Below are 21799 nucleotides of genomic sequence, written 5' to 3'. Positions count from 1 at the left end.
AGACCCGTCACTGAACACACCAAAAACAGAGATATTGATGAGTGTTGATCCCAGTGGAGTCTGCTGATGAGAGGACGGCTCATAATAATGACTGGAACGGCGCAAATGGAATGGCATCAAACCATGTGTTTGATGTATTTGATACCATTCCGCCTACTCCACTCCAGCCATTACTACAAGCCCATCCTCCCCAAATAAGGTGACACCAACCCCCTGTGGTTGAACCCCCTTTCTGTTGGAGTGCGGTAAGGGGTAACATCATCATATCCACTCCCTCGCCAGCACCTTAAGTCATGTAGTCAGCCTGGAACATGCCTGTTGGCTTGTAAGTGTACACAGCTGACTCGTGAACTCTTTAAGGGTGTGGCTGGCAGCTCCACTTACCCTGAATGAAATGACTGAGCTGCGCGTTGAGGACCAATGAATTCAGATTCCCTCCCTTTTGCAAAGACTGCGTCATCATCCCTTAATTTGAGGACGACCGATTAAATAATTTAGTAATCAAATGGTATTTTTTGTCAACTTTTTGTTGTTGTTGAAATATCACATTTAGTAATGTAACACTTTGTGTGACTTAATCAAAGACACCAAAGACGACATTGATGATAAGCAATAAAATGTCGACACTTCTAAAAGCCTCTTTCACGCCACAAGCCTGCTGAATTTGTAAGATAACTTTTCTTTCATTTTGATTTCATCACAAATGAAAATGTAGGACTGACTCACCCATGGATTAATGGTTCAGCATCGTCTCAATGAAGAGTTCGGTGTTTCGACGAGCCATGTGCGACATGCACGCTCAGTTTACAAGCCTGCTCGAGTAAGCGGCAGGCGGATGAGCAATATCCACCATCATAGTACGGATAAAGCCTGAGCTGGAATGTGACGCTAACAGAAGCTGTTAAGCGTTAGAAAACCCTTGTAGATCTAGCTTGCTAGATCCCCACGTGCTGCCACAAAGTCTAGTCCCCAAATCTGGTATGTTTCTCTTATATTCAGTTACTTTGGTGTTAAAAACTGTTTCCTCTGCAATTACCCTGCAATTTGTATGTATTCCGATACCTACAAATGTTATAATGAACTTGAACTACCCTTTAACCTCTTACCATTAGCTTTGGCATAATATCGAGCACTGCCGTAAGAGTATCCTTACATCACTTTGGTGGAGATCATGAAGAATCTTAGGAAGCAACTTTCCAAAGGTTGTGAATTAACATATAATAGTTGCCGGGACTGGGATCAATTCCATTTCAAGAATGGAGAAATCCAGATTTAAAAGAAATGGAACTTTAAAAATGGGACCCAACGCTGATTTTAACCATTTATTTAGGCATTGAATAACATTTCCTTGGGGATTTTTCTCCTAATGGAATGACTGAATAACCCCCAATGCTAACCCTCTCTCTAGCTAGAGATAGTCATCTTGTAAAGTTGGTGTTGTTGTGAGATTATCTTCCCCTGTCCAATCCAATCCTCTCCTCCACAATATCGATCCCCTTTGTCTTTCTCACAGAAACCTCACAAACTAATCTCTCCCTCCACGTTTATGTCTGCCTTCTTCTCCGTCTCCCAAAAATAGGCTAATTAACAGATTGCTAATTAAATTATGTAATTTAATTCAACTTCTGTTGAAATATACATTTGAAGCTCGAGGTCAACTTGTTCCTGCAAATTTGCATTCGACCTACATTCATTTCAACCATTGTAATCAATCCCTGATTATTTCATCATCACAAACACCGCTCCTCTTTTACACGGAAGAGTACAGGAACCAAAAGTGTTTTTTGATTAATATGTTCATTCTTTGAGATCGAGACAAAATACTTGAATAAAGTTGAAATATTTTTGATTTGCTCAAGTGTCCTTATAATAGTGAGGAGCCAAGTGACATAAAGGCCTATTATGGAATACACCTTATATGAAGGATGACATACAGAATTGTGCGTCCACAATTGATTTGTGTGGTATGCATCCAAATGCTTTTTGAACCCTTTAGGTCATTTTCATCATAAGAAAGTGAGCTACTGCACTTCTACAACCATGCATATAATAAAGCTAAATAAACCTAGCAAAATATAGCACTGCTTGTTGCCAGGGCTATAAAAAGACATGGTTAAATGACTTGCTCTACCATGGACTACTTGCATTGCTGATCTGCAATATATGAAGTTGTAATTTGCTTCCAAAACATTTTCCACGATAAAGATGATTGATTTTCCCAATTTCCCAAACATTTAAATAGTCCTGTGTCATAAATACGCAGACTTGCTTAATTTAAACCCATCAATGGATTGCATGATTATACAACAGATTTGAGAGTGAGAGATCCAGGCACATTGGAAAGTCAGTTGCATCAAGAGCTATTTTCTCTCCCATCATAGCAAATTATATGAACACGCAAACAAAACCATGAGGGAAATGTAGAGTTCAAAACCGTTCTTTACCAAGGTGGAAGGTGCTGCCTTTAACGTCCAGTAAAACTACGTTCCTCAAATGTGTACTTACTGGCTGAAGAAAAGCCCCTATTATTAGTACAAATCTAATCCTTTTATATCCAAAACATACACATTTTGCAAGCATGAGCTAACATAGAATCAACATTGTAACTTACTAGAATAGCTGTACTCTAGAAGCATCTGCGTTTAACCTGTAGCAAGCTGACGTGTAACCATGACGACATGGCCTCGAATCTGCATTAGCATAAGGCTACTCCCACGGGTTACCTCTGAAATAGGATTGATGCAGATTGGAGAGATTCACTGTACAATACATCATTATGATGTGTTTGGAACAACAACTATCTGGGAGCCATTCGGGCTGCATTGGTGGTGCTTGGAGAGGTGGGTTGTAAAACTACCAAGTAAATGTTGAAGGGACATTTCAACCACTGCTACATAGATCAATAATTCATGCTAGTAATTACCAATATTATTTATCTGAATACTTCGTGCACCATTCTGATCACCACAACACCCACACATTTAACAAGTGGTTTAACAAGGTCGAGGGATTGATTTTTCTGGAATAGTCGGAGATGAGCCAGCGGGGAAGGAAAGAACTAGTGTGTAACTCAACAATCTAAAGTACCTAACTCTCCTTGACTTTATCCTTTCATCGGTGCTGCTGATTTGAAAGAACTGAAAAGGCAGTCAGTCTCTCTCTCTGCATTCATTGTGTTTGAGGTTTTGGTGGGACAGGATTGGAAGGCAAGAGGGGACATGTTATCATATACTGTATGTCAATATCTCTACATACAGTGCATTTGGAAAGTATTCAGAACCCTTCCCTTTTTCTACATTTTGTTACGTTACAGCCTTATTCTAAAAGTGATTAAATAAAACAATGTCCTCATCAATCTACACACAAAAGCCCAAAATGACAAAGGGAAAACAGGTTTTTAGAAATGTTTGCAAATGTATTGACATTTTTTTTTTATTCAGGCCCTTTGCTATGAGACTCGAAATTGAGCTCAGGTGCATCCTGTTTCCATTGATCATCCTTGAGATGTTTCTGGAACTTGACTTGAGTCCACCTGTGGTAAATTCAATTGATTTGGCATGATTTGGAAAGGCACACACTTGTATATATAAGGTCCCACAGTTGACAGTGCATGTCAGAGCAACAACCAAGCCATGAGATCGAAGGAATTGTCTGTAGAGCTCCGAGACAGCATTGTGTCGACGCACAGATCTGGGGAAGGGTACCAAAACATTTCTACAGCATTGAAGGTCAACAAGAACACAGTGGCCACCATCATTCTTAAATGTAAGAAGTTTTCGAACCACCAAGACTCTTCCTAGAGCTGGCTGCCTGGCCAAACTGAGCAATCAGGGGAGGAGGGCCTTGGTCAGGGAGGTGCCCAAGAACCCGATCGTCACTCTGACAGAGCTCTAGAGTTCCTCTGTGGAGACGGAAGAACCTTCCAGAAGGAAAACCATCTCCGCAGCACTCTACCAATCAGGCCTTTATGGAAGATATGCCAGACGGAAGCCACTCCTCAGTAAAAGGCAGATGACAACCCACTTCGAGTTTGCCAAAAGGCACCTAAAGGACTCTCAGACCATGAAAGCAAGATTCTCTGGTCTGATGACACAAACTATTTGGCCTGAATGCCAAGTCTGTAGGAAACCTGGCACCATCCCTATGATGAAGCATGGTGGTGGCAGCATCATGCTGTGGGGATGTTTTTCAGGTGCATGGACTGGGAGATGAGTCAGAATCGGGGGAAAGATTAACAGAGCAAAATACAGAGACATCCGTGATGAAAATCTGCTCCAGAGCGCTGGGGCGAAGGTTCACCTTCCAACAGGACAACGACCCAAAGCACACAGCCAAGACAATGCAGCAGTGGCTTCTGGACAAGTCTCTGAATGTCCTTGAGTGGCCCAGTCAGAACCCGGACTTGAACCCTGTCGAACATCACTGGAGAGACCTGAAAATAGCTGTGCAGCAACGCTCCCCATCCAACCTGACAGAGCTTGAGAGGATCTGCAGAGAAGAATGGGCGAAACTCCCCAAATACAGGTGTGCCAAGCTTGTAGCATCATACCAAAGAAAACTTGAGGCTGTAATTGCTGTCAAAGATAGTACAACAAAGTACTGAGTAAAGAGTGTGAATACTTATGTAAAATGTGATATTTCAGTTTATTATTTTTAATACATTTGTTTTTGCTTTGTCATTATGGGGCGTTGTGTATAGATTGAGGGGGGGAAAAAACAATTTAATCAATTTTAGAATAAGGCTGTAAAGTAACAAAGTGGAAAAAGTCAAGGGGTCTGAATACTTTCCGAATGCACTGTACACGTGCTTTTACTCCATAAATGCCCATTCGATGCCCCCTCAGGGCTACATTGTTTATCTGGGCACAAATCGACAATGTTTGGTGGAAGAATTTCAGCTTGATGGGCTTTGATAACCAGCTCAGCCTCAAGCTATTTTGCATCCAGCAGGCACAATCTGGCACATGATGTCTTGACACAATTTTCAGGTTTTCTGGTTGAGAAGACATTACCAGATGACAACCTGTTACACCAGGTAACCTTATTGTTTCTGACAACAGGGAAAGACGTCATATTTTTAACGTTATCTGTTTTGATAACCAGACTACAACCATGACAACATCCATATTGGAGACAACATCCATACAGTTTTGGCCGCCGGGGCACAGTTCATCCCTGTACCATTGAATTCTCTCTCCATATCATCTATCGGTCTTTGCCCCCACCTGGGCTTGAGACAAGTGTCAATGGCTGTGTTCGTGCAGCTGCTGCTGCAGACTCGGTGGTACAGCACATTTCCCTGCAGAAAAGGCTTTTTTTTTCAAAGGTCCTGAAGCGGATTAACACAGTGACGGCTCTTGTCCCATATCCCCGCTCATTAACGAGAGCCTGGACAAAGGAACAAGCTGCCACGGGCCTGTAGCCCGACATGACTAAGGGAAAAGTAGAGTTGCTGTGGTTTTGCCACTCGTCTGTTCCTTCTCCGCCTTGTCTTTGCTCGCCACTTGTGTTATAATTAGCATTCTCGTCTCTCACGCTCCCACGAAGACGGCTCCCCCCGTCGCCGCGTCGCGGGCGAAACAAATTAACAAAAATAAGCTGATCGATTAATAATGCCATGACAACCGCAACAGCATCGTTTGGCGAAACAGGCTTTCGAGGCCCCCGCACATCTCTTATGCCACCTCGGTAAAACCGCAATGCACAAGTGGCGTGCGCTCATTAAATATAATTGCTGCACTCATGTATATCTTCATTAGCTTGCATTCCTATCTCGTAGAGAATAAACATCTGTGTTAGTAAAACACACACGCTTTCACTCACACACAGACACGCACACACACACACACCACCTTCACAGTTCGAAGCAGGGGTAGAAGTGTGAATGACTGGTGATGCGACACATGCTACCATGCTGTAGCACACAGTGTCTTCTCACCGTCAGTGTCTTCTATAGACTCTCCCCCTCCCTCCCTACCTCCCTGTTCTCCACCTTTCCTCACCAACACATTTCAAGCAGTGTTTACCTGGCTCACTGACTCCAGTTTCAAACCACTAGTATTTGTTTGCTGAGCGGAGACTCGCGACTGATAGACCCTGTTTCTACGAATGACTTTTTACAAGCATAGAGCTTGTCTCCTTTTCCAGAGTGCTTTGTTCCTTGTCTGTCGATTTCCCCATGCTGGCGAGGTGCCAGACGCCATCCTTCCTTCCCCGGCCCGCGTTTACGATGCGCCTCACATCGCATATCTTACTCCATTGATTGCTGAGTCAGCGAAGGGCCTGCATACACACACACACAAAATCTCTCGCTCTCTCTCATACACAGACAAAGCAGACAGACCATTTAATGAACGCTCACTGTAGATAAAGACAACATTGCTCCAAACTTCTAGCAGATATGACACACTATCCCAGCTCATGACCATGGACTACCACTCAAACAGACTAAAAACGTTGGATGATGTTACGTTTGAGTTCACAAGAAAATATAAGCCCTTTGAGCTTTGGAAAAGCTATAATATATGGGGGAATATAATATATGGGGGCCTCCCGAGTGGTGCAGCAGTCTGAGGCACTGCATCGCAGTGCTAGCTGTGTCACTACAGTTCCTGGTTCGATCCCAGGCTGTATTGCAGCTGGCCGCAACCGGGAGACACATGAGGCGGTGCACAATTGGCCCAGAGTCGTCCGGGTTAGGGGAGGGTTTGGCCGGCCGGGTTGTCCCTTGTCTCATTGCGCTCTAGTGACTCCTGTGGCGGGCCGGGCACAATGCACTCTGACACGGTTGCCAGGTGTGGTGCGGCTGGCTTCTGGGTTAAGCGAGCGTTGTGTCAAGAAGCAGTGCGGCTTGGCAGGGTCGTGTTTCGGAGGATGCACGGCTCTCGACCTTCGCCTCTCCCGAGTCCATACAGGAGTTGCAGCAATGAGAGAAGACTGTAACTACCAATTGGATATCACGAAAAGGTGTTCATTTTTGTTTTACAAATTATAAGAATATAACATATAAGGCATGACCTTTTAAAGCTGAATTACTGCTGTCCAAAGTCCACTCCACTTCAGTAGCTTCTGCGCATCATTGGTTGAACTAAGGCTGTTCTGACTAAAAACAAGGCCTATTGAAACCTATTGAAATCAGCAAGGCATACCGTGGCAAAATTAAATCAATGTTTATCAATTTTACTTGGTTCAAAAATGTTCTCTCCCATTTCGTGCCTTTTGTCTTCTCAAAAGGGCAAAACAAATGGATAAAGACTGAATCAATAGCAACTCAGAAGGATGAAAATCAGGAATTGTAAGGTATCTGCCATAAGGGTTCTGTATTTACAGGACAAAGGAGCTGGATATGAATAACAATAGCAAATTATTCCACACTAAGAAATAAGAAAAGTTTGCATCAAAGATACTTAGACCTCCACCTCGGGATCATCTTTCACGCAATTATGCATATACACGCATAATGAGCATATCAGTGAATATATATATATATATATATATATATATATATATATATATATATATATATAACATGTTGAGCAATAGGGGGCCTAAGCCACTGCATCAAGCCCATGTGTTAACTAGGCCACAATGACTCTCCTGCTTTTACCTCCATTTTGCCCTCTCAATGACAACCTCTCTCCCTCTCTCTATCCATCTTGCTCTCTCTGTTAGTATTTTTCTCCTTAAATGTCTGGGTCTATTTGGCCCCTGCCTCTGCAAGCTGGCTGAAATGGAACGCTGCACAAACAAATGTTCGTTCTGGCCCCTGCAAACCCAGGGGACAGGGGGTTGTAGCTGGTGTGTGCGCGCGTGTGTGTGGACCAGCTGTCTCCATCCTGTCCCACCAGTGATTGCCTCCAGTGGGACCACTGGGACTGGGGCTAGAGGAGGGGGAGGGGCCACGTGCCAATTGCTTTGGGGTTAAGGGCCAGAGAGTGGGAGGAGTTGCCACCTTAACAAAACATAAGGGGTCACAGCGTTGACTGGTTGCTTCTTGTCTAGAGTCTCTCTTTTCCCTCTCTCTGCCTCCTCTCCCGCATTCACTCTCTGTATCTCTCTCTCCATTACAGTCTACAGATATTCTCTTTGTGTACTGCCGTCTCCATCTTTGTCTCTCAGTAGAGATACCAATCACTGACTGTAAATATGTATTGTTTTTATCGATCCTTGCTTGGCTCTACCTCTATCTACATCTTTTCCCATCCTAATCACTCATCAGCAGCGCTTTATTTCCCTTTACCTTTATCCATGCATCCTTCTCCAACAAGGGGGAACTGGCTTTAATAATTTTTTTAAAAGATGGGCGTGGGTAGACAGTCAGGGGGGGAATTGAGTAAACCGTCAACGAAGGGAAATAAAATCCCCGATCTGACAGAAGAAGGTGTAATGTGGGTGGAGACATCGAGAGGGGGTGGGTCAGAATGTGCACATGATTTATTCAGAAAAAAAGGATGTGGAAAGGGGCATTAAGAGGCATTAAGACTGAAGGTGCCACCTGAACCAACCTCGATCCGACCAGCCTATCCAAACGCCCCACACCCCTCTGCTATCCCTTGAGCCCTCGGGCCCTCTGGCACGGGGACTTGAAGGGCCGTTAATTGTCACCCGAACACGGTTTTAATCACATTGGCGGTGCCTCCCCCTCCACAACAGAAGACCTTTCGTGCCCTCCGGGGCGTGACTAACCTGAGGCGGAGGGGGGAGGGACGTGTGCCGTCATTAACACCGGGTCCCATATGCTGTGGCCGGTATCTGGGGAGACCCTCAGTAGCACACCCCTTCCACCACACACACCCTTGTCCCCCCTTCAGCTCCCTGTGGAATAGATGCGAATGAGGGGATTACACACCGGCGCTCTAATGAATAACTAAGCCAGCACTAATGGAGACTGGAGACCCCATCTCCCCCTCCCTTACTTCATCCATCCATCCATCCATCCATCCTCCTTTGATCCGTCCCTTAACCCCAAGCCTGTGGCACGCTTCGTCCACGTTACGCATATGGCTGGTCACGCTCGAGAGACAAATAAATAACCACCTCACTCACACACACACACACACAACCCCCCCACCCCCGCTGGCATCCCGGCTGCTGGTCCCGTCTGGAGAGAGACCCCTGCTACATGTTTAATTCTATCTCTTTTCCTCTCTCGCTCTCACTCTGCCAGCTTTTTCTTATTGTCTCACTGCTCCAAAGAGAAAGGGGGAGTGCCTGCATGTGTGAGTGTGTGAGGGTGGGTGTGTGTGAGGGGACTGAATGAGGAGTTGCCTTGGAAACGGGAGGCACACTGATCTGCCGCAGTGAAGAAATGGGGGGAGAGGGAGAGGGAGAGAGACAGAGTTGAGAGAGTGAGAATGAGGAGCTAGTGTGTAAGAGTGTGGGTGTCTGTATGCATGTGCGTGTGTGTTAGAGAGAGAGAGGGAATGAGAGTGGCAGGGTGCGGTTAACAAAGTCCCTGCAGTGAAGAGGGGAAGAATGAGAGAGGGAACTTGGGATAGAGACTTAAAGGAGAGAATGCAGGTGTGGGTCTGTGTGTGCATATGTGGGCACGTGGTTTGTGTGTGTGTAGTTTGACAAAGTCATTGAATAAAAAAAGCCTCTCCCATGCATTAATGTCAAGAGCATGGCAACAGAGCCCAAGGGCAGAGGGACACTTCCATTGATATGCAATCACTCTCCACTCCAGTGTGGACTGGTCTCATTAAAATGACACACAGACACAGACACACACACACCCCATCCGAACGCAGCAGGCGTAAAAAGACGCCTGAGTGGAGTCCCCACATCCGGTTTTCAGCGGAAAAGAAAGCTAGGTTGAATTAGCCGTATCCCTAAAAAGTGGACAGGGTGCTCCCTCCCAGACATGCTGATGGCTCTAGAGATGGAGTTCATAGCGACATAATGTGTCACCCAGGTTTTGCATGCCTATTCATTTTCCCAGTGAGAGCGTTGCAGGTGGAATGAACAGGGTCTACAGAGCCATAAAACAATCCCAATTACAGTCAATGGAACAGATGATATTTCCCACTGCAACCAGCTGTCAATTCTACATACAAACAGCCACATGAAGATAGTCAACAGTAGAACACAAAGGATTTGTGTTCAAAAGTCACGAAACGGAAGTAAACATTCCAGAACTACAAAAAATGCGGACATACTATTTGAACGTGTCTAATAAGAAATGCTGGTTTTCGTTTTGCGTGGCAAGGCTCTTTAAAACCTTTTGCCATGGTGTGCCCTGATGAACAAGGCTACTGGGTTTCAAAGATGTAAAAAACTTTAATAGTGTGAGAAGAAAAATAATCACATATACTATATTTATAACATAATCAAGTCAATCATGTTTGACAACAATAGTTGTTAAAAACACCAAGTTGCATTGCTGGTACAATTTAAAACACTGTGTGGGTTTGATTGGATAATAGAGCCTGTCCCGGGAACATTTCCCAGAATTTTTTCTATGACAAAACCCGGGAAATTACAACATTTCTCCCCAAAGTCGGCACTAATGCAATTCCACAACGCGAGCAGCATACGATTAGCAAAAAATGTTAATAGCACATTATACAAACAGGTTGTCGCATGGAAGCCTTTAGCCCAGCGTATTTACGTCACACAAAGTCTGCATAAATTCAAAGCACACACATAGTTGACACTGCCGAACTACACAAGCGACCCAAATGCAGTTAATAAACCCTACAGTCTAGCAGATAAAATAATGTGTCTCTTTGAGCTGTCATTGTGAGTTTTCAGACAGTCACAAATTTGATAGGTCTATGCAAAATTCACTACATATGCATCTCTGTCATAGACCTGAAGTCTGTTTCCATTTCTCCTCATGCCTCTGAATTGTTATCTCCTCCTATCCTTGAGCCTTGGCTATTTTTCTATCCAGTCCCAATCCCACTGAAAGCCAAAATCCTTACTCGCATGAAAACTCCTAACTTTATTCTGTAATACTGTATATAGGTTGCATAATCAAATCACGTCTCTTGCCTATGCATGTCAAGATATCCCCTGCTTCTCTGTGCTGTCTCGTATTTGCTTCCCATATGAGAGCTTGGGTAGATAACGTGTGGTCAACAAACGGTTTGAGAGTAGATATGGATATTTTTATAACAGAATTGGTCCCCATTCAGATACCTTGATATTTAAACTATACTGAACAAAAAATATAAAACGCAAGATGCAACAATTTCAAAGATTTTACTAAGTTACAGTTCATAGAAGGAAATCAGTCAATTTAAATAAATTCATTAGGCCCTAATCTATGGTTTTCACATGACTGGGTATGGTGCAGCCATGTGTTGGTGTTGGCTTTGGGGATGAACAGTGAAATATACCTGCTGGAGTGCGTGCTAAGGGTGGGTGTTGCTATGGTGACCAGTGAGCAGAGATAAGGCGGGGCTTTACCTAGCATAGACTTATAGATGACCTGGAGCCAGTGGGTTTGGCGACGAATATGTAGTGAGGGCGATCCAACGAGAGCGTCCAGGTCGCTGTGGTGGGTAGTATATGGGGCTTTGGTGATATAACAGATGGCACTGTGATAGACTGCATACAGTTTGCTGAGTAGAGTGTTGGAGGCTATTTTGTAAATGACATCGCCGAAGTCAAGGATCGGTAGGATAGTCAGTTTTACGAGGGTATGTTTGGCAGTATGAGTGAAGGAGGCTTTGTTGCAAAATAGATTCTAGATTTAATTTTGGATTGGAGATACTTAATGTGAGTCTGGAAGGAGAGTTTACAGGCTAATCAGACACCTAGGTATTTGTAGTTGTCCACATATTCTAAGTCAGAACCGTCCAGAGTAGTGATGCTAGTCAGGCGGGAGGGTGCGGGCAGCAATTGGTTGAAGAGCATGCACTTTACTTGCATGCTCTTACTTGCATTAAAAAGCAGTTGGAGGCCTCGGAAGGAGTGTTGTATGGCATTGAAGCTTGTTTGGTTACTATTTTTGTTCAGTGTATTGTCATCATCTCATTATTCATGAGCCGATCTGCTATCTGTATAATCATCAACTCGATTTTGACAAATATAGGAGGTATTCTGTCATTCATTGAAGGAGGTTATCTAGCAAGCTTAGGGAACTTTAGTCATTTGACTTTTTGTAATTTGACTGCTATTACACAGTTTGTATGAGTCGGCAATTCTATATTCTGGGTGCGCTCTGTGCATCCTGAGCGCACTCTGTTTTGAGACAGCCCACTGCTGAAATACACTGAATTAATAGAGGAACATGATAATGCTTGGAATTCATGAACAGGCTGTTTCGCAATTCACAACAATGTAATTGGTGATCAATGATACTTACTCTATCATTACTAAATCTAAATTTGGTCTGAAATGGTTTTAAGCGCTTTAAAATGGGCACTTGCGGTATTTCTCGGGACTCTTAGGATAAATATAACTATTCCCGGTATCGAAACTGGAAAATATGAATCCCATTCTGATAGCACCTTTTTTTTACCAGATGTAAACAGAAAGTGAATCTCTTGAGTGCTTCCTTTATGAAAAAAATCAACAACTGCCTACTTGCGGAGGACTATAGGATACAGCTGTGTAGCCAAAGCAAGCAAATTTCCGCATTGCACTTCCACCATCTCTACATTTCTAATACGGTGAGAGAATCACAGCCCTGTCACCATTCTTTGACTGACTGGCCTGTGCTTCACAGGGACCTCACACTGAGGAAGTCTCCCCCGAATGTGGAAAATTTAACAGGACCAACGCTTCTAGAGGACTTAGCGCATGCCCCAGTCTCCGATCAATCTATCCAGCAATGTAATCCCATCATCCATCGTAAGCCTAATGGAAGGCAGTGGTCAATGGTGAACACGGCTTCTTTGGCTTTAGGAAGCCCAATCCAGACATAAAACATCTTCACCCCCTTGGGCTCGGAGGTTGCAGTGCCATCGGCCTCTACCCTGTTTCCAACCCAGGGTGATCCTGGGTTGGACCGTGAGGGTGCGAAACCCCGGCCCCGTCAGCCACAATGGATTATATGGCTGGCTCGGGTCTATCGGGTCTCACCTACCATCGGTCCTCGAGGGGACTACTATAAACCCCTGTAGGCGGAAAAAGAACCGGACCTTCTCGACCATTTTACCAACTGTCATCATTGGCAGCTCTATGATGAGAAATCTTGGTTCCCGGGTCAAAAACCCTGTGCTATCCTTGAGCACGAGTGCAGGAAATTACAAGGCTGCTTCCTACCATTCTATGACAGCTGCTGTGTCCTGATGTTATCGTAGTTCATGTGGGGTCAAAACGGCATTAGGAGGGCTAGCTCAGAACTGCTGAAATGGGATTTTAAAGAACTGATTCTAGCTCTGAAAGACTCCAAACAACATCAGATTATTTCAGGCCCTGTGCTGTAGCTGGGACGCGGCTGCAAAAGATTCAGCAAGCTTCTGGCATTACACATCTGGCTAAAGGATTACTGTAGCTCTGTTGGCATAACTTTTATAGATAACTTTGACACCTTTTCGGAAACGGAAGATGCTCTACAGCAATGACGGAGTCCACCCAAATAATTTTGTTGCCTGGCCGCGAGAGACAATTACTTAGTGACCCAAGACCATCCCAACCATTGTGTAGCTGAGTTGTCGTGGTGCTGCTGCTAATGTACAATGTCCCAGGGGTGTTGGAAGTCATAATGTAACAGTGGAGGCTGCTGAGGGGAGGAAGACTGCATCACCACTTGTCTTAGTGAGAGGGATTGACATGTTGGAAGTACCAAGCTGTCTGTTAAAGTGACTAGTGCACAGCTCAGACATCCATGCATACCCCACAAGACATGCCACCAGGGGTCTCGTCACAGTTTCCAAGTCCAAAATAGACTCTGGCAGCAGCTAAATGGGAAGCAATAATAAATACAAACACAAAAAAACAAGGAATATTAAACATTATATAGTATTAATCACAACAGCAACACACTCACCTATTACGATTGACCAATTTCCAAAGTTAACATAAAAAATGAGGGTTTCAACCATAGCCGCGGGAAGTAGGGGGCTGCATCAAATGACCTGACCTCCACAATCACCCGAGTTCAACCCAATTGAGACGGTTTGGGATGAGTAGGACTGAAGAGTGAAGGAAAAGCAGCCAACAAGTGCTCAGCATGTGGGAACTCCTTCAAGACTGTTGGAAAAGCATTCCCGGTGAAGCTGGTTGAGAGAATGCCAAGAGTGTACAAAGCTGTCATTAAGGCAAAGGGTGGCTACTTTGATGAATCTCAAGTATAAAATATATTTGGATTTGTTTAACACTTTTTTGGTTACTACATGATTCCATATGTGTTATTTTAAAAGTTTTGATGTCTTCACTATTATTCTACAATGTAGAAAATAGTAGAAATAAAGAAAAACCCTTGAATGAGAAGGTGTGTCCAAACTTTTGACTAGTACTGTATATATATATAAAAAAGAGCTACTAGTCCTGTATTAAAAGACCAATATTTGTCCGTTGGCGAAAAATCGCAGCACCCCCCAAACTACATCTCGCGGGTTCAACATGAGTTCTTCAAAGATAGAGTAGTATTGCTCACAGAGTAGCATTGCTTTTTATGAATCATAACAAACAGAAAATGGCATGACAAATGTTTTATACAACAATTTAACCCCAGTAGCAGTGTCATAAAGACAAAAGGCTTTTTGCACAGACCCTCCTACGTTAAATTGAGAGATGAAGTATAAATAGTATTGCAAGGGACGTCTCTTTTGTTAAAAAACTAATAAAAGAGGAGAGAGACTCTCGCATTGCCCTGACAAAAAGCTATTTTTAAGGAGGCACCATGTCAGAAATGGGTTTGGATGCACGCATCACTGATTCTACAGTGCATCCGGCTAAATTGCACCGAAATTTGCTCCAAAAGTTGCTCCAGTTGAGTTGCTCCAAAATGAAAATCGGGGCGGCGGGGGAGAGAGAGAGAGAGAGAGAGAGAGAGAGAGATTTGTAAAGAGGGAGAGAAATAAAGAAAGGGAAAGCGAGAGAGAGAAAACAAAATGTGGAACGAATGCTTTCCTTTCTCCTTTTTTTGGGGGGGGGGGATTAACAAAACAGAGTGTCTTTGTTGGGATGAGGTCAGGGGTGTTCAATTATTGACTCCCTCAAAATGCCAGAGAGCACAGTCGGCGGTAGGTTCCAAAATAAGCCAGATGATGACTGCACCAACAAGTGTACACACTTCCAATCTCCGGGCCCATCAACTAAGGCCTGTTGGAAGAAGCACTCAGCACTCAGGGAGAGTAATGTGGTCGACACACAATATTGGAATGGAGCCGTTAGTTTTGTAGCATCCAACACACAATCTTGGAATGGAGCCGTTAGTTTTGTAGCATCCAACACACAAGATTGGAATGGAGCCTTATGTTTTAGAATCTGATGCACAAGATTGGAATGGAGTTGTTTGTTTTGGACCATTCAACGGTGTGCTCCAGCATAGCTCATAACAATAAGACGGCTTAATTAAAACCACACAACAGGGTTAAACCTGCCAGTGTTCTCACATTAAACTCAGGGACGTTTCACATAGAGTAGCATTGCTCACAGAGTAGAATTACTTTTCCCGAATCATAACAAACAGAACACTGACCTTTCCAATGGTAATCTATCTGATGCATTTTTTTTTTTTGTACACACAACGTCTCTGGTTTTGACGCAGCGTCAGCACTTTCCATCTACTCTGCCATACTCCATAATTTTTTATTGTCTTTCTGAGAACTTTCCCGGGCTTTGGAATGGTATCTTAGAAGTTTGGGCTTCTGAGACAATATAAGTCTAAACAGTTTTCCCTATAATGTGAAACGTCTTTTGCCTCACACTATAGGGCCGACCCAAAGCATACTGTTCTTGCCCATATATTTTCTTTTCACATTGTCCTTTACATCATGGTTCCAGCAACTATTGTGGAGGCGTAACCAGGCCAGCCCAATACAGCTTGGCTGGGCTCAGTTTGGCTCTACAATGTGAATTAGGCACTTGTGGAACAGTGTCATGAGCAGGCAGAGCCTGAGCCAATTGGACAAAACTGTTTAATCAATATGTCTGGAGGTGAAAGGCTAGGAGCTGAGTGTTGAGAGGGTTTTTCCACTGTAGTGCAGAGCTGGAATCAGGAGATCTCCAAACATATTCCCTCTTCTTTAATACCTTTAGTAACAGTCTAGGGATGGAAGGCTCGCTGGCTGCAAGCTACTGCTGAAGCGTGAGGGGGTCATTCAAGGTCCTCTCCCCCCGGAAACAAGCCTCTGTCTGGGCCGCTGAACCAGACCCCGTCCCCTGGGGCCCCAGAGAGTGTCTCCGTCCACACACTCCCCAAACAGGAATTGCACCACCCCCAGGCTCACCTGCACCCCTCAGTTGCACAACACTGCCATCTGCTGGTGGAGGCAGGAAGTGTGACTGCACTGCAGCAGGGTCGAAGACGGAGGAGAAAGGTTCGACCCCAACGACCTCAGCCACAACAGCCTTCGTTGTGTGGGAAGAGAGCAAACACTATAGCTAAACAGGAGTCATGTTGTTTTGGCGTCCATTTCATGTATTATTGATTTCTAGACAAGTGGGATGTTTATTGAGGCACGTCAGCACACAGCTTTGTTCAAGGGCAAAACCGCGAGAGCTATCTCTTTAGTACCGCAGAGCCAAATCTGTGAAGAGTAATCTGTTGTTTTGGTTGTTTGTGTGTGTGTGTGTGTGTGTGCGTGTGTGCACGCGCAAGAGTATTTTTTAAAGCATGTGTGTGATAGTGTGTGCATGCGTACGTGCGTGTGTGAGAGAGAAAGAGTAAGTGTATGCAAGACCTACAGTACGAGTTTATGTTTGTGTATACAGTACGGGCATGTGTGTTTGCAAGCGTGTATGAGTGTGTATGAGTGTGTGTCTGTGTGTATGTGTTCGTGTGCGAGTATTTGCGCATATGGGGGTGCTTATATTTGTCCTGTTTCACACATGTACAAGTGTGTAACCTGTACAAGTGTGAGGTGTGAAATGGAAATGTGTTTCTTGCATATCCCACACCCTTGGAGAGTGAGGTCACGGCCAGGGATCAGCCATTATTGACGGTGACCCTGGGTCAAGTGCCTTTCTCAAGGGCAGTTCGACAGATGTTTTACATAGTCGGCTGGTTGGCAGGGGATTCGAACTAGCAAACTTTCAGTTACTGGCCCAACGCTCTGACCGCTAGGTTACTTGCGGCCCAATGTGCATGAGTGTGTGCATTTGTCTGTGTATATTTGCATGTGTGTCAACAGCCATGCTCACCAGCTCCATCACCCCACAGTCCAACACCTCCAGCCAGTCATCCTGGAAATGCACCTCTATCTCAAAGGAGGGATGTGTGAATGGGAACTAACACTCCACCCAGCGGATCTCCAGCTCTGGCACAGAAAAGAGAGATGAGATGAAGGAGAGGAAAGGACGGGTTGAGACTAAGGGCGAGGGACTGATCCCAAAATTATCAAAAGGTTACATTTCCCTGTATCATTTCCTTCAAGAGACCAATGACCTAAGAGGACTATGGGCCTGTTAAAACCATTTTAAATGTATCCTTCCCTCCTTCCATGAAGTAATCATTGCTCTAAAATGACAGTGTAATCCAGAAGAGTTAATCTAGCAAGCTTTCACCAATGCAGTCATGCCAGACCTTTTCAAGGAAGGGAAGAAGTATTGGAACAGAACCTTGGTAGGTGAACGCTACATGGAGAATTATGTTGACTACCATGGGGTATCAATATTGTGGGTACGTGGGCATCCATGAACTTGAAACGTTGTTTACCTTCTCCAAACAGGTGTCTGACCATACGGTCAAGGGTCTGTTTCAGGTCTCCTGCTTCTAAGGGGTCTGGCTCACCCCGCTCTCGAAGAGAGACTGGTCCTCTCCGCTCAAAACCTTGGCAAGCAGCTGAAAAACATGCACACACACACACATATTTCAGAGACAACTCTTCAAAACAACACTGCTGCTAATGCTGTTAATATGGCTGATGATTGGACTTCATGTAGAATTAATTATTGTATGTGTATCTAAGTTTACTTCTCAATGTCTTTGCAGTACTCAGCAAAGCATATGCAATCGATAAAACTGTAGCGCTCCATGTTGTGTAACAATGGGATACTGTATTCATCCTACATTGTGAGTCCAACTCTTTGGCCTTGTTGTGACCCTACATAGAAGGCCTTGACTTTGTGGTCTGGAGGAGAAGCTAATCAATAAAACTGTAGCTACTCAAGCCAGTGTTATGTTTAGTTTAAATGTTCCCGTACCTTAACTCCACCAGCATTTGTTTTGATTTCAAAAGCTTTATGGGGACATGATACTCAAGTTCCCTAGTTCTCTTTTACTATAACCCTATACCCTTTTCACCTGAACCAAGCTGTCCTCTTGCTACGATTTTTCTTTCTTCTTCTTCACATTGTCCTTTTCAGCAGGGTTCCAGAAACTATGGGGGATGCACAACCAGGTCAACTCAGTGCAGATTGGTTTGCCTTGGCTTGGTTCGGCTCATTAGTGTGAAAAGCCCAATACTGACCTGGTGGTTAGAGAAGAGGTGCACGCCCAACATCTGATGGAACACGGGGTAGTGGCTGGCGTCAATCTCGTCCCTCGGTTACACTTCGCCCGCCAGCAGGAAGCGGTCCAGTCCCGAGCACACCCAGCTCCCTCTGGTGGGCCGAGATGTGAGCGTGCAGCATGGTGCCCCGGTTGAGGTAGTAGCTGACGCCTCGCTTCCGGCGGCAGTGGTCGGCCCGGATGAGCAGGCTGTCGAAATTCTGCTCCGTCGTCACCACCGGACTGAGGTTGTCGTGGACCGAGTACAGCGGGTTGCCCTAGCGCATGATGTAGGCACGGTAGAAGTGGGCTTTGATTTGCTCTATGATGAGACAGAGAGGATGGTGGGCTTGGTTGTGCAGGTTGCGGCCCACCTTGGCCAGGATCTTGCTGGTCACCTTGGTGAAGTGTATGAATGGATTTTCTCCTACCATATCTATTGTGTTATATTCTCCTACATTATTTTAACAGCTCTACAAACGTTAAAGTGTTTTCTTTCCAATGGTACCAATTATATCCATATCCTGGCTTCTGGGCCTGAGCAACAGGCAGTTTACTTTGGGCACGTCATTCAGGCGGAAATTGGGAAAAAAGGACCCTAGCCCTAAGAAGCTTTAGAGGGCCAAAAAATAAGGGGAGATCATGTAAAGCTGGACTGAATGTCTTCATATTGGATTGAGCTGGACTGAATGTCTTCATGTTGGATTGAGCTGGACTGAATGTCTTCATGTTGGACTGGACGGTGCTCAAATGAACTTCTATGCCCTTCTTGATTAAATAATCTCCGTGAGGTTACATGAGGAAAATAAATTAACCGATGAACACCCCGGCAAGAGGCTAGACGTTTCTGCAGGGCAGACACTATGAGCTCATCTAAAATCGGATACATACCCGTGCGTGTCCCATTTACATTTATGAGCACAGCTATAATACTGGACGGCGGGCAAAAGCAGCGATTCATTTAAGAACGACGTAATTCAATCAACCCTGTGTCTCTCTCTTCCTCTTTTTCTTTCTCTCACTCTTCTTACAGCTGTAAGCATTTTTCCAGGCAGGTTTGCTTCAGTGGAGAAGACCGCATTGGAGCACCTGGGAGAATTGAGCTGTATGTATTAGGGACTAACCGTAGCGCTCTATCGGCTGCACTCAAATATTTGCCCTTTCCCAGCTATTTTTCATGAGCTGAGGAGGGGATCTGAGTTTCTTCTTCCACGGTCCTCTCACTTCTCTTGCTTGCACGCAATGGTGAAATAGACACACGCGCACGCACATACACACCGACACTAGGGACACACACACACACGCACAGAGAGACTAAGGACAAAGGATGTTGCATTGCAGGGGCATTGCAGCAAAGTGGATTATGGTTCTTGATCTGGAAAGCTTTTGCCAGATCTAAATCGTAGGCTGTACAAGATGTGGCCCTCATTGAGCATAACTCACTAGCTGTGTGCACGAGCGCGCGCACACACACACACACACCAATCCTCAAACATGTATTTTATTATCCTTAAGGGGACCAAACAACTGAAAATCCTATTTTCCCTAACCTAACCTAACCTTAACTCCAAAACCCTAAAACGAAACCTAGCCCTATCTCCTAACCCTAAACCCAACACTAACCCCAGTGCTTAACTTGTAAATTGGGAGGTGCCGGGAGGGGGGTGACCTGGGGGCCTCGGAGGTAATAGAAAAAAAAGTTGAATAAAGGATTGCATACATATCACTGGTTTTGCGTGCTGGCATCAAGCAGTAGAGTAGAGGTGCTTGCATACATTGCATACATGGGCCTTTTATAAATGCATTTCATGCAAATGTACATTATTTTAGATGACTGGAGACTTTAGCAGAATCTTTTTTAATACCTCACAAATGAACAAAATGGCTTCTTTGACACTGACAAACTGAGATCAATAAAAACAACCTTTTCTTGAACCCATCAATAGCATAGACCTAGGTGTGTGGAGACTCACATTGTATAACAAAAACAAATAATAATATGCTATTGATCCGCTGTGGCTAAATTATAGGCCTACTCCTGGTGTAGTTTTCTGAAAGATTGAATTTCTTTCTGAACAGACAGGAGTAATTCTATAACTTTGGTAAATGTATTTCAATTTATCAGGGTTACCGCGGAAATGAAGTGCAACGCTGGAGAGGTGAGAGTTGCAGGGACATGTCGATCAGAGCAGAGAGGGAAAGTGAATCTTATTCTAGTTCTGTGAGAGATACAGGTGCGCTTCTTTCTCTCACCACAGCAATGGCCATGTGTTGGCCTATACAGGCTACAATGTCGAGAGAGAGAGAGAGAAAAGAGTCCTGCATAATTCATGGTGAGGGACACCACTTGATTCACAGCACATCTCGCTACAGAGCTTTGAATAAGACCTGAGGTAATGTCACCTGAAATAGCTGCCTTTGAGTCACAGATAACCTGGCAGATCGAGCCGGGACCTCTCATTGCAATAATGAATGAAAGGGACTTTGTTGCTGCTTGTAGTGTACTGTATGTCAGTGCGCTTGCCTAACTTACTGTGACAGTCTCTGTCTGGCAGACCATGGACACAGACCAGCACAAATGACACACTCCCATAGCTAAGGTGATAACTATTACCCAACAAAGGTCTTCGTTGGGCATGGGTGTGAGACTACTCCAGGTCCCAAGACAGTTGATTGTCACCACACAATGGATACTAGCAATGACAAGCCTGCTCATATCTGCTACACTTGTCAGTGAGGATCACGTGTAATAGGAGACACATTTCTATTACAGACATGCAATTAGTCACGTTTGGGAACCGGATGCCGGTGCTACTTCCAGGATCTGAATGTTTTGTTTCTCCACTTGATCTCAAACTTGTTTGATCTAAGAGCAAAGTCATTTACTAAACTCTTGATTTATGAAGGCTTTGAGCGGATACTAGAATAGGTGTACACGTCAATAGGGTGTGTGCGCGCGCACGTGTATGTACACTGTGTACAAAACATTAAGAACACCTGCTCTTTCCATGACTTAGACTGACCAGATTAATCCAGGTGAAAGCTATGATCCCTTATTGATGTCACTAGTTAAATCCCCTTTAATCAGTGTAGATGAAGGGGAGGAGACAGGTTAAAGAAGGATTGAGATATGAGATTGTGTGTTTGTGCCATTCAGATGTTGAATGGGCAAGACAAAAAATGTAAGTGCCTTTGAACGGGGTATGGTAGCAGGTGCCAGGTGCACCGGTTTTGTGTCAAGAACTGCAA

General features: G+C 44.5%; 1 protein-coding gene across 1 annotated transcript in view; it reads right to left on the bottom strand.

Annotated features, from left to right (window-relative positions):
* Positions 1-19030, bottom strand: part of LOC109875879 (phenylalanine--tRNA ligase, mitochondrial) — a 115980-nt gene extending 96950 nt beyond the window's left edge. Inside the window, 5 exon segments of the mRNA XM_074933827.1 lie at positions 17263-17378; positions 17777-17827; positions 17830-17902; positions 18531-18653; positions 18655-19030. Of these exon segments, the coding sequence (XP_074789928.1) occupies positions 17263-17378; positions 17777-17827; positions 17830-17902; positions 18531-18653; positions 18655-18984 (693 nt within the window). The 5' untranslated portion in view covers positions 18985-19030.
* Positions 19031-21799: the final 2769 nt, after the last annotated feature.

Source organism: Oncorhynchus kisutch, linkage group LG11, assembly GCF_002021735.2.
Source record: "Oncorhynchus kisutch isolate 150728-3 linkage group LG11, Okis_V2, whole genome shotgun sequence".
Taxonomy (NCBI): domain Eukaryota; kingdom Metazoa; phylum Chordata; class Actinopteri; order Salmoniformes; family Salmonidae; genus Oncorhynchus; species Oncorhynchus kisutch.
This window is presented reverse-complemented; position numbering and strand designations above follow the sequence as displayed.